We start from the raw sequence: 14330 nt of genomic DNA, 5'->3' as shown, positions 1-14330 counted from the left end.
AAGCAAAGAAGAGGTGAGGTAAGTCAGCAGTTACAACAATATCTTTCAAAAGACACACGCTATCAGCAACACATTCAGGTCTGTATCTTTTTTAACTTTATGCAAATGAGCAGCTTCTCACAACAGGTGGAGGATCACTTATCCGCGCGCCACAGCAGTGAGAAGCAAGCTGCGCAATTCTCATCACAATTCAAGTATACTGTGTAACAAAACACCAAGTTACTATCAACAATTAATCAAACACTTAATTACCTTTAACGTGTGCTGACAGCATGTGTCCTCACCCTTCCTTGCTTCACGGGCTCGATGTGTCAAACCCAGGCGCGGTCCTCAGCGTCTCACAAACGAACATCGCAAGGTCGAGTTCCCGGCAGTTCTGCTTGAATCACACATGCCTTAAATGCAGAACGCCATCCAATTATCTGCTTCAGCTGAAAGTCTTTAAGGTTGCATGTGAGCACCAGTCACAGGTGCTACACATGATGTTGATGAGGGTGAGGATTCTTCAGCCAGCACCTTCTCCACAGACAAATCAGTTCTCATGCCACCTGAAGAGCAAAGAAAAGAAAAGAACACCAAAACATCCAGCCACACCCCCCAACACACAACAAGGATGTCGTGAGAGAACAGAGAAGATTCAGAAGAGGCCGGCATGAGGACTTCATGCGGACATTCCACTGTTTAAGGACATTTTGTAATGAAAGACGTGCGCGCAAATTCGTCGAGTCGTTTCCGTGACGACTCGGCGAATCTGTGTGCGCCACGACAGGAAAAACACCTCCGTGTTGAAAACCATTTGTAAAATTCAGGCGGCTTTTGATGGCTTTCAACAAGTGAGAAACTGAGAAATTGTTTAACAGCTTGGGCATGTTCCAACTTGTCCGTTAAGGTTTCCAACGGAGGTGTTTTTCCTGTTGCGACCCCCCCGCGGTCGGGTCCGGCCTGACATGCGACTCTGCCCGCACGTTCTTTCATTACAAAATGTCCGTTAACAATGGAATGTCCGAATAAACTCCTCATGCCGACTTCTTCTGAAAGTTCTCTGTTCTCTGACGACTTACTGGGTCAACAGAGCCTGAAATGTGGAAGTTTTCAACTTGAAACGGCGAGACGCTGCCGCCTCGAAGTGCAGATCGCCATCAGGTGCCGTGGGCCATCCTTAAGGCGACACTACCAGACCAAAATCTCTCATCAGCCGTTAAAATTTTCACCGAAAGCCAGCTGAATTTATCGAATGGTGTCCACTCAGTTGTGCCTTACATTTTTGAAAAAATTTTGATCAAACAAAGCAGCAGTCTCTGAGCCATTCCTAAACAATGAAAAAATCGACGAGAGGGTGGGCGACTCCTCACTCAAAGACTGCCCACAGGCGAATGACGTAACCGACAGGCGTGAAAAAACTCTCGCATGCCCACCAGGGTTCAAGCATGTCTGATGTAATCACACGTGATTCAAATCCATATGGTTTTTGAAAAAAATAATAAGGTCGGATACTTTTCTAATAGACCTCATATTTGTACTCTGACCCAACAGAATCTGTACTCATCTTGGTCAGTCATATAAATATGGGGTCTAAGCAGAAGCTTCCTCTTACTGGTTGGTTGGCTGTTTTTTTTTTTTCTTTTTTCTATTTGCAGGTTTATCTGAAGAAGAATGTTCAGAGCACATAGATTCAGGCCATTTTTATTTTATTTATATTTATTTATTTTTTATCAGGCTTGCCATCAAATGACCTTCATCAAAGCATTGACCATAACAAACAAAAGCGGGTTTGTTTGTTATGTTCAATGCCCTGTGTATTCACAGTGATTACACAATGACTATATTGTGATTTTGTTCTTGTACCCCATCCATTTATTGTGTTTTATCCAGTTGGGTTTGTGTACCACAAGAACTACAACTATGATGAACTCCACCTCCCAACTGAACATAATTAACCTTATACAAGTGTATGTTGTGTGATCGCTGACTTTTTCTTTTGGGGGGGGGGGGGGGGGGGGGCTGATTGTAGGATGGCTAGTTTTATTTAATCAAGAGATATGAACTGTTAAATCTTGATGTTGACCAGGATCTGAATGTAGATTGCTTTCTTTTACATATCTTGATGGGGCACTCATCAACATTTTGTTCAAGTTCTCAACAAGCAGTGGCAGCCTTGGTGGTCACCATACATAGAGCTTTGAAATTCCCATGATGCACATGATAAAAAAAAAAAAAAAGATGGGAGACAGAGTAGTGATATATTAATTAAGCAAAACAAAGCTGATATTTGCTTCAATCTGGAGGGGATGGACTCATTGCAATGAGAGCATGCCTTGACTTTTACAAAACCACATTATAGGAAATCTAGCTGATCTTGATGAAACCTAAAAGCTTTGTCTGATTTGGAAGACCAGTACAATTAAATGGACAAACTGTGGTGATATTAAATTATTATTTAGTCTCAAATAGGTCCACAAAAACGCAATATTAAGATTATTTTCAATGGACCCTTCCTGGATTGTGTGTTCTTGGCAGATTTATACACTCTCAGGGCTCTTCTACCTGAATGCTCACACATGTGAGACCTTCTAGCAGTCGTTCTCACTCTGTTAGCATTTATTCCCCGTGATCTGATTAACAGTGGATTTATGAGTGTGAATTTTTAACAGACAATGTTCTCGTCACTTTGGGGAGGAAATGTTCCACAGTTGTTCTCTCTCATGTTATCTTTGTCAGAAAGTTGTGCGAGTGCCCCAGCGGAACAGCGAGAGGGTTTCTCTTGCTGATGAAGCTTATGATCGAACATGACAGGAGCCACTTCTGAGGATTCTCAGCTAAAACATTCAAGCATTCATTTTTGACTTTGTGCCATCAGCATCAAATATGGATTTGTCCTGATATTTTGGTTATTGGCCTAAAAAGCATAAAAAAAACCTACAAAAAAAAACAAAAAACTACTGCAACATTTGACCTAAACTCACATAAATAAAGACAATGTATTAATGTATTATGCACTTAAAAAAGAACCAACCTAAAAAAAAAGCATTATAATTGGTAAAAACATGAATGAATTAAGTTGTTTGAACTTAGATCAACTCTAACTTACAGTACAAACCTAAGTTCAAACAACTTAATTCATTCATGTTTTATCAATTGTAATGCTTTAAAGTTGGTTCAACTATTCTCTTTTTTCAGTGTATTGTTCACTAAAAGATAAAAAATTAATTAAAATTTTATTATCTTAATTTTTTGTAACATTTAATACCCCATTTAGAACTGAAAAAAAATCTGTATTTTGTCAGTTTGAGAAGTGAATATAACTAAAATACTAGTTTTTCCAACTGCCTTTGAGCATATTGCACCTTACAAATCATTTAACACCATTAAAAATATATCAATAAATCTTTTTTATTGGTTATTTTATGAACATCTTTGCCAAATTCCAACAGAGCTCCCCTGAGTCAGTTATCAAATTTCTAATTCATTCACACTTGAATGTTCATTCACCTCTTAATTGCAATTATAAATTGTTTTATGACACATTTATATTTATTCTTAATTTTTTAGACATAGTATTTATTTTTATTGATCCCTGTGAGATGGTCAAGTGACCCCAGAGTTTTATTATTATTATGGTTTTTAGCTTTATTATTATTATTATTATTATTAAATTTTACACTGAAAAGCTGCTCCCAAATTGTGATTATGGCGGGCAAAAAGATTTTACCCAACATTTTGGTGTGCAGGTGCTCACATGCCATTTCAGCGTGGTTACAAAAAAAAACAAAAAAAACAAAAGATTTTCCAAAATGATTCACACCTGCAGTATCATTTATTCTCACTCATCACATGGACAGCAGGGTTTCTGGTTTAACACACACCCGAACAGTCGCAGGCCTGTTGTGTACAAACAGCTGTCCACCCGTTGAGCAGCGGATTTACTTCGAACAAGCCGTGATGCGTTTTGATACGCTCAGCGCTTAGACACACGCGCACAGAGTGACATTTCGACACGGGTCATTTGGTCAGCATCCGCATCGTGCAGATTTATTGGTCCCTCTGTGTCTGACGTGGAGAGCAGTACAGACAGAGAGAAGAGTGACAGTGACGGTGCCGTGCTGGAGTGTTTCCTGTGTGCCAGCTCATTAAAGCTTGCATCAATGCCAGCTCTGTCAAACTCTGTCCTTCGTCGTTCTCAATTCTCTCCAGCTACTTATCAAAGGCATCATTTTGCAGACAATGTGACACAAAGTATCCCCAGGCGCTTCTCCAAGCCTCCTGTGTTTGCACACAAAGAGGAAGCTCAGGTAACGAGGGATGGAAAGGGCAAAAGGGCAGCAATGAGAACATGAACAATAGGATTATTTATTTTGTCATTGTGTGGTTCGGAGAAGCTGGCGCACTAATTCAGTGTCGCAAATGAAGATCCCAGTAGTTTTGCGCTACAGTGTGCCAGTGGGAGCTTGGGAGAATGCCTTGGTGCCCCTGGGGGGATGAGCGCTGATTTGGTAGCCATGGCAGCTGGAGCCCCTCCTTCCTCCCAACACTTGCACTGAGTTGATCCTGAGAGAGTCTTAGATGTGATTCATAGAGCAGCAGATTAAGACTCACAAACACCAGGCAAAAACAAACGTGGTGTGCATGCATGCATGTGTGCATGCACGCAGCTGCAGATGTGCACATGCCTGAAATTCTTTCTGCTGCAGATATAATGTGGAGGAACAACTGTAGACATGTCTTTATGATGCAAAACAAAGCTGCACACCTCAAGTCTTTTTTAAAGAGTTTACTATCTGACAAATATAATAAGACTGCTGCATTTACTTTTTTCATATTTTTGTTTATCTTTTGCATTATGCATTCTAACAAATGTTTTTACTTTAAGTAATTAATTTATTTAGGAGTTTTTGGCAAATACAACTCAAAGTATTTTACATGACACAATATGCTAACCATAAGCAAACAGGTAGCATCCATGGTTGATGCTAACTTATGCTAATTGTTAGTGATAAACATAGTTCATGTCATTATATGTGCATACCTTATATGCTAACACTAAACATAATTAGCATTTTCTTTATTTACAGTGTAAGAGTGGGTTGTGAAAAATACACTCTTAAGTTTTAAAAGTACTTGAATTTAAGACACTACACACACACAGACAAAATCTGGCAGTTAACCCTCTGGGGTCCGAGGGCATTTTTTGGACAGTTCACTCGCCTGGCATAAATGTTTTATTATTGTTGTTAACAGCTCTCCCTGCATCCCACAATCAAGTTTTATGTCTCTTTTTTTCAGGACAACCTGTGCTTTCAGAATATATATGTTTTTGTTGTGTTTTATAAGTGCAATAAAGGTTTACAATCAAAAATAGGCAGGGGAAAAATAAAGCGAAAAATAATTTTCCACACACATTTATTCAAAACACACAGCAAACTATAATAAACAACTGATTTGACACTTTATAAAGGTAATTTGAGGTCTTGTGTGAACGACTTTACAACAAAAAGGTTCAAACAATAAACACAAATGCACATTTTGAACAGTATATACAAAATGGTCTATGCATTTTGTTGTCCATTGATATGGTACACGGTGCTTTACGCCGAGAAAGCAACAGATTTATCCAGTAACTTTCACATGCAAACTAGTGGAGCAATCCTGATAGTTACACACTCTTTGTTTGAGCATGTGAGATTGTCATTGGAGGCTCTCCATCTGCTTCACTGATTGCTGTGCGTAATGGTGCAGGGCACATTTGGAGCCCAATAGTATGTACTCATTGGAGGACCCAGGGGGCTATTCAAATGAGCCCATTAGTAACACATCACTCCTGAAAACGATCTTTGGCTTTTCACGTGAGGTGACTTTGCCCTACGATTGGATTTTGGAAAACCATGTGACGGTGAACCAATTCCGATTGGACACTCACATTGCGCACATCATCACACAGCTTCTATGAGGAGTACAAAGATGGCCAATGGCTGGCTCGAAAGTCAGCAGAGTTACCTTTTCAGCAAAAACAAAGTAAGTTTCTATCTCATATCATTAAAAAGTAATTTATAATTTAGTAAAGCTTGGTCTTAGCCATCGTATACGACGGTGCCGGCCCCAGAGGGTTAACATGAACATCATGTTAAACATCTGAGAACAATAGCAGAGGTGATGGTCTAGTGCTTTAGCGGCGGGCTTAAGACCAGAGGATCTGCGCTTCAAACCCTTTGTCAGATGAGAAAATCACTAAGACCCCTTTGGCAAGGTTCTTAATCATCAAGGTGCTCCTGGTGTGTAGTGAGCCACATGTTTTCTTCATATGCGAATGCAGCACGGGGAATTGTGTTTCCATTCATGGCGGCTGTCTGTCGTTACAGGGCGGTACTGTGTCAATCACTGATGTCACATCCTGCCTTCTCTGTTTCCCATTGTGCTTTGTTTCAGGGCGACTCTATAAGAACCAACATCCAGCTGGATTTCGGTGACGGCACAGCCGTGTCCTACTCCAACCTTAGCTGGACAGAGGAAGGGATCAAACACGTCTACAAATCGGCTGGAATATTCCGCGTCATGGCGCTGGCAGAGAACAGCCTGGGTTATGACACGAGCACGCTCTTCCTACACGTCACATGTACGTTTGTGCAGAGTGGCGCCGTTGCTTTAGAATGCTGATGTCACTTTGATTTATTTTAAGAGACCAGCAGCCAAACAGGTCAGAATTCACCATCTGTTTTAATCAGTATAATTCAGAAATGAATCAAACAATTTTCATAATTTTTTGGTCGAATAAAAATAAAGATGGATAGTTCAGGATTATGATTTTTCTTTTTTTATATTTACCACATCAGTCCATTTTAGGGAAACTTGGCTGGAAGTGACATAATTAAATTTCCCAGGGATCAAAGTTCTTTAGGAATTCTCATTATTTATACTGGACATCGTTACCCTGATGTGATGTGTTTGAATGTTGAAGGTCAGTAGGAAAGGAAAAGCTACCATTACTCTATACAGTCACAATAGCTGTGGTTAATGCTAATGGTTAGTATCCAATGTTGCCACAGTTCCTTTGAAAATGTAATCCAATTACTGATTACTCCTTGGAAAAGTAACTTAGTTACTTTACTGATTACTCAGTTTGAAAAGTTAGATTACTAGTTACTTTATTAGTTAATTAAATATCGGGGTGTTGTGGTGGACTGCGTCCCCCCTCATGCCTCTTTTTCTTGGGGTTTGGCCATGCTTTGCTGTGTGAGCAGAAGAATAGATAATGTGTATTTATGTAGAAAACACAACCAGATAGATGGGTTATAAAGTTGTAACTGTGTTTTTTTACATCATGTCATCCACATAAAGAGACTTTAGGTGCATTTGGGTGGAAAAAAGCTGTTTTTAGTGACACACACACACACAGAACACAAAGTTTTAAAGAAAAAATAGCATAAAAATGTCTTTGCAAAGCACAGTGCAGGTGTGCAGCTTCCACCAAGCTTTCAGAGACAACTGTTTTTTTTTTCAACTCGGAGCTGCTGCACAAAACTGCAGATAGAAAAGCTTGCAGCTCAATGAATGTGGGCAAAGTGGGCAGTTTAGTTGAACCCCGACCTCCCCCTGTCCACAGGAGTTTTAATGCTGCAGTCAACTCACAGTACAAAAATAATTGTAATGCACAGTGACTTGGAGAAGTAACTTTAATCTGATAACTGATTTGGAAAGATTACGCATTAGTGAAAAAAGTGGTCAGATTCATGTCCCGGCATCACTGTTAGTATCAGTGTTGGTTAGACTGAGGGTGTGCATGTAGTAGTGCTAATCAGAGGCATCCTAGTTGGGGTGGGGGGGGGGGGTCTTCATAGGGCCCCTATGTGAGTGTCCATTTTATTATATTGTGTTACAAGGCTAAAAATATGTAGTAGCAATAGTGGCGCTGACCGCTGACATGTGCCCGCAAGACTCATTAGCTGCTTTTCAGAGCATTTGGTGAAAATGTTTGATCTGACCTGGAACAGAAGGAATTTAAATTTATTCCATATCCAGAAAATAATTTATTATTATTAAACATTACAGTTCATGCATCCATTCTAATGAGAGCCCTTCTGCTTTGAAATAAAATGTTAATATTAATTAAATGCCATTAATCACAAGGGATGGCATAATCATGTAAATTATTAACATGCAAATAAAAAAATAAAAAAAAACTGCTGGAAGAATATTTTTAAAATAGATTGATGATTTTCTCACCCGTAGAGGGAATTACACAAAACAGTTTACGTTTGCTACATCGTGGGTACAAGTGCCCAAAATGGGCTTCCCAAGGAGGGTGGCTGGTGTCTCCCTTAGAGGTAGGGTGAGAAGTTCGGTCATCCATGGGGAGCTCGGAGTAGAGTCACTGCTCCTTTGTGTTTAAAGGAGCCAGCTGAGGTGGTTCGGGCATCTGGTAAGGATGTAAACCGTCGTGAGACAGGTTAGTTTTACCCTACTGATGATGTGTTGTTTCAATAGTAATCCTGCTCAGTACGACAGGAACCGCAGATTCAGACATTTGGTGTATGTGCTTGGCTGAGGAGCCAACGGTGCGAAGCTACCATCTGTGGGATTATGACTGAATGCCTCTAAGTCAGAATCCTGCCTAGACGAAGCAATACCGAAGTGCCGTGGGTTTTCGGTTGGCCCCTGATAGCTGGGCCTCCCCCCGCGGGGGGGGGGCCCGGTGAGCAGAGCCGCTTGTGACTGGACTGGGGCGCGGCCGGATATGGGGCCGCCCCTCTCCTCCCAGGCAACTCATGTTTGTGGAGAACCTGGTGCTAAATCACTTAGCACCAGGTGCTAAGTGGGCGCCTGGGCGCCTCCCTAGGGACATCTTCCGGGCACGTCCATTTGGGACGAAACCCCGGGACAGACCCAAGACTAGGTGGAGTGATTATATCTCCACACTGGCTTGGGAACGTCTCGGGATCCCCCAGTCAGAGGTGGTCAGTGTGGCCTGGGAAAGGGAAGTCTGGGGACCCCTGCTGAAGCTGTTGCCCCCGCGACCCGATCCCGGATAGAGGTTACGTTCTTGTTGGAATATTTTATGGCATCCACCTGCTGATGGTAAAATATGCACAAGTTAATGGTGCTAATGAAAAGCTGATCGAAGTTAAACCCATTAGAAATTAACTTTATTACTGTTGGGAAGTGTGGGGAAATATGTAAAGTGAAAATCTGAATGAATAAGGTGATTTCTCTGATTCTGCAAGCCTATCAAGACAGAGAGATAGTACTTACCCAATGTTTGATTACAAACTAGAACATCAACCACAGAGGAGCACACTGGGGTCTACACTGGGGTATTGCTAATGTAGGTGGGCATTGCATTGACAGACAAGAGGTCAGTGGTGTTCCAATAACCTCCACCTGTCCTTTGTCAAGTGGCTGACATGATAAATCACAGAAATCAATGTTTTCTGTGAATTTTTGGCTTTCTTTGATGTGTTGATGATCGTTTACATCAACAATAAATGTGTCATATTTTCTTTTTTTTTCGCTTATCAATTTTCAAATTTGTCAAAACATATTGTTTTTTCACTGCTCAAGTCATCGGTGCTTATGCTGAAAATTGCCATCAAGATTTATCATTGTTGTACTGTGGTACCGCCACTAGAGGTGCATGTGCTATGTTTGCGTTGATCTTGCCTGGTGCAATGACTTTTGCATTTGTGCACAAGAATAGGAAAATGGTTTTAGATGTGTTGATATTTCAAGGACCAGGGTATTTCATGTATATTTACTAGAGCCCGACCGATATATCGGCCGGCCGATATTATATATTATATATTATAATTTTGCCGATAGAATTTCTCATAAACAGAACAGTTACTGAAATAATGTTTGTGTCAGCAATGTAAAATGTCCTTGCATCGTTTGTCTAGTAGAGCTCTGACTCCATTCAACTGAGAGCTGCTTACCCCCCTGCTTAAATGTGTTCATCACCGGCCCCCGTAGTTCTTTGTCACACTGCATTGATCGGCTGACAAAAGCATACAAGTACGTTTATAAGGATCTATATCCTTATCCTGAACCTATATCTAAGTTGCAGCAACAAGAGGTACAAGATCAGATGTGTTGTGAAAGTGTAGGTACACGGACCCACAACAGGGGGCGCAATGAACGGACAATAGAGAAAGGTGAATAACAAGTTTTACTGTTGTGAACAGGGCACAACCAATACAACAATTAATACTTTGTAAGTCGAAATCTGCTGGTGTTGTGTGGGCAGGCTCGAAGGTAGGAGACGTCCGTCCCCGTCGAACCGGAACCACCCAGATTTCCTCTGCCACCGAAAACCAGGAGTACTGGAACCGCCAAGTCCCGAATTCCCAGGTGGCCACTGCCTTCGCTCGTCGGATCCGGTACTGCTGGCGGGAAAGAGCACAAACACACAGGTATGGGTGCGACAGCACCCAGTAGACGGAGAGGGGAGAAGCCGCCTCCACCTCTTGAAATAATGAAGCAGGAAGGTGAGTACTTATCCAAGCAAGGTGCTTTCTGTAATCAGCTGTCCTGAAATAGTTTAGCAAGGTTTATCAGAGTCCTCAAAATATATACTAGCAGAGTAGGTTACCTTAATCTCAAGGCGATATCTCGGCACTGAGGTGGAGACGCTGTCCTGCTGATATACTCCGTCCTGAGTGCAGTCAGCTGTGTCTAGTAATGGGTGACAGCTGTCAGCCTGACAGCCTTCGTCGGCGGCAGCGCCCTCTGGTGCCTGGAGCCCGCACTCCAGGCAGGGCGCCCTCTGGTGGTGGTGGGCCAGCAGTACCTCCTCTTCAGCGGCCCACACAACAGGACCCCCCCCTCAACGGGCGCCTCCTGGCGCACGGCCGGGCTTGTCCGGATGGCGTCGGTAGAAGTCGGCCAGGAGGGCCGGGTCCAGGATGAAGCCCTTCTTCACCCAGGAGCGCTCCTCGGGGCCGTACCCCTCCCAGTCCACCAGGTACTGAAAACCCCGGCCCATTCGACGGACATCAAGGAGCCGGCGCACGGTCCAAGCCGGTTCCCCGTCGATGATCCGGGCAGGAGGTGGTGCCGGACCCGGGGTGCAGAGGGGTGAGGTGTGATGGGGCTTTATCCGGGAGACGTGGAATACTGGGTGGATCCGCAGTGAGGCCGGAAGCTGAAGCCTCACTGCGGCGGGATTGATGACTTTGACAACCTTGAAGGGACCGATGTACCGTTCTTGGAGCTTGGGGGAGTCCACTTGAAGGGGAATGTCCTTGGTGGACAACCACACTGCCTGCCCAGGACGGTACGTGGGGGCCGGGGCCCGCCGCCGGTCTGCATGTTTCTTCGCCCTCGTCCGGGCCTTCAACAAAGCAGAGCGGGCAGCACGCCACACCCGACGGCACTTCCGTAGGTGGGCCTGGACCGAGGGCACACCGACCTCTCCCTCGACCACCGGAAACAAGGGGGGCTGATACCCCAAGCACACCTCAAACGGGGAGAGGCCGGTGGCTGATGACACTTGGCTGTTGTGGGCGTACTCGATCCAGGCCAGGTGGGTACTCCAGGCCGTCGGGTGCGCGGCTGTCACACAGCGTAGTGTCTGCTCCAGTTCTTGGTTGGCCCGCTCTGCTTGCCCGTTGGTCTGGGGGTGGTACCCGGACGAAAGGCTGACCGAGGCCCCCAGTTCCCGGCAGAAGCTCCTCCAGACATGTGAGGTGAACTGGGGACCGCGATCGGAGACGATGTCTGATGGTATGCCATGCAGACGGACGACGTGGTGGACCAGGAGGTCCGCTGTCTCCTGGGCCGTAGGGAGCTTCGGGAGGGCCACGAAGTGGGCCGCCTTGGAGAAACGGTCCACTATCGTGAAGACGACGGTTTTTCCCTGGGACGGCGGGAGACCCGTGACGAAGTCCAGGCCGATGTGGGACCAGGGGCGATGAGGCACGGGCAGTGGCTGTAGCTGCCCTGAGGTCTTCTGATGATTGGCCTTGCCCCTGGCACAGGTGGTACAAGCCTGGACGTAGTCCCGGACGTCGGTCTCCAGGGATGCCCACCAGAAGCGTTGCCGGACGACTGCCACGGTCCTTCGCACCCCTGGGTGACAGGAGAGCTTAGAACCGTGACAGAAGTCTAGGACTGCGGCCCTGGCCTCTGGTGGGACGTATAGTTTGTTCTTTGGTCCGTTTCCGGGGTCCGGGACACGGGTCAGGGCCTCCCGGACGGTCTTCTCCACGTCCCAGGTGAGGGCGGGCCACGATAGCGGACTCCGGGATGATGGGATCCGGGGGATCCGACGGTTCCGTTCTGACCTCCTCTTCGTGCACCCGGACAATGCATCCGATCGCTGGTTCTTGGTCCCGGGGCGGTAGGTAATCCGGAAGTCAAAACGGCCAAAGAACAATGACCAGCGGGCTTGCCTGGGGTTCAGACGCTTAGCGGTCCTGATGTACTCCAGGTTCCGATGGTCAGTGAAAACCGTGAATGGCACGGCTGTTCCCTCCAACAGATGTCTCCACTCTTCGAGGGCCTCTTTCACAGCAAGGAGTTCCCGATTGCCGACGTCATAATTCCGTTCAGCGGGGGTCAACCTGCGAGAAAAATAGGCACACGGGTGAAGGACCTTATCGGTCTTCCCGCTCTGGGAGAGCACCGCTCCTATCCCTGAGTCCGAGGCATCCACTTCAACCACTAACTGGCGGCTAGGATCGGGCTGCACCAGAACTGGTGCAGACGAGAAGCGCCGTTTCAACTCCTTGAACGCGGCCTCGCACCGGTCCGACCAGGTGAAGGGAACTTTTGGAGAGGTCAGGGCTGTCAGGGGGCTAACTACCTGACTGTAGCCCTTGATGAACCTCCTGTAGAAATTAGCGAAGCCGAGGAACTGTTGCAGCTTCCTACGGCTAGTGGGTTGGGGCCAATCTCTCACCGCCGCAACCTTGGCCGGATCCGGGGCGACGGAGTCAGAGGAGATGATAAACCCCAGGAAGGACAAAGAAGTGCGGTGGAACTCACACTTCTCGCCCTTCACAAACAGACGGTTCTCCAACAACCGCTGCAGGACCTGACGGACATGCCGGACATGAGTCTCAGGATCCGGGGAAAAGATGAGTATATCGTCTAGATATACGAAGACAAACCGGTGCAGGAAGTCCCGCAAGACATCGTTTACCAACGCTTGGAAGGTCGCGGGAGCATTAGTGAGACCGAACGGCATGACCAGGTACTCAAAATGACCTAAGGGGGTGTTGAATGCCGTCTTCCATTCGTCTCCCTTCCGAATCCGAACCAAATGATACGCATTCCTAAGATCCAGCTTGGTGAACATTTTGGCTCCATGCAGGGGGGTGAACACCGAATCCAACAAGGGCAACGGGTATCGATTGCGAACCGTGATCTCGTTCAACCCCCTATAATCAATGCATGGACGAAGTCCGCCATCCTTTTTACCCACAAAAAAGAAACCTGCGCCCATCGGTGAGGTGGAATTCCGGATCAACCCGGCAGCTAAAGAGTCCCGGATGTAGGTCTCCATGGATTCGCGTTCCGGCCGTGAGAGGTTGTACAGCCTACTGGACGGAAACTCACTGCCTGGAACCAAATCAATGGCACAATCATACGGGCGGTGGGGAGGTAGCGTGAGGGCCAGATCCTTGCTGAACACGTCAGCGAGGTCATGGTACTCCGCTGGCACCGCCTTCAGATTGGGCGGGACTCGGACCTCCTCCTTAGCTTGGGAGCCAGGAGGAACCGAGGAACCGAGACACTCCCGATGGCAGGTTTCGCTCCACTGTACCACTACCCCGGACGGCCAATCAATCCGGGGATTGTGCTTTAGCATCCAGGGAAAACCCAAAACCACACGGGAGGTGGCCTGAGTCACGAAGAACTCGATCACCTCCCGGTGGTTGCCTGACACCACCAGAGTTACTGGAGGTGTCTTGTGCGTGATTGGTGGGAGTAGGGAGCCATCTAGTGCCCGAACCTGCACAGGCGAGGTAAGAGCCACCAGAGGGAGCCCTATCTCCCTGGCCCATCTGCTGTCAAGCAGATTCCCCTCAGAGCCCGTGTCCACCAGTGCTGGGGCTTTCAGGGTTGAATCCTCATATAGGATCGTGACTGGGAGTCGTGTAGCAATGTGGGTGTGTCCCACGTGCATGTTTTGGCCCACCCCTGGCCCAGTCTCTAGGGGCGGGCGTTGGAGTTTAACCGCTCGGGGCAATCGTTTGCCATATGCTCACTCGAGCCACAAACATAACAAGCTCCGTGGGCCCGCCTCCTTTGTGCTTCAGGTGCCCTAAATGTTGCCCTGCTCGTGTCCATAGCTTCGTCAGCAGGGGGAGCCGTAAGCGCACGGAGCGCCGGAACAGAGG

General features: G+C 46.1%; 1 protein-coding gene across 1 annotated transcript in view; it reads left to right on the top strand.

Annotated features, from left to right (window-relative positions):
* Positions 1 to 14330, top strand: part of sorcs3 (sortilin related VPS10 domain containing receptor 3) — a 646076-nt gene that overhangs the window by 559367 nt on the left and 72379 nt on the right. Inside the window, exon 19 of the mRNA XM_034187360.1 lies at positions 6421 to 6607. Within this exon, the coding sequence (XP_034043251.1) occupies positions 6421 to 6607 (187 nt within the window). The remainder of the gene's footprint in view (positions 1 to 6420; positions 6608 to 14330) is intronic.

This window comes from Thalassophryne amazonica, chromosome 15 (assembly GCF_902500255.1).
Source record: "Thalassophryne amazonica chromosome 15, fThaAma1.1, whole genome shotgun sequence".
In the NCBI taxonomy this organism is placed as follows: domain Eukaryota; kingdom Metazoa; phylum Chordata; class Actinopteri; order Batrachoidiformes; family Batrachoididae; genus Thalassophryne; species Thalassophryne amazonica.
The sequence above is the reverse complement of the archived record's forward strand: the minus strand, read 5'-3'. Positions and strand labels throughout refer to the sequence as shown.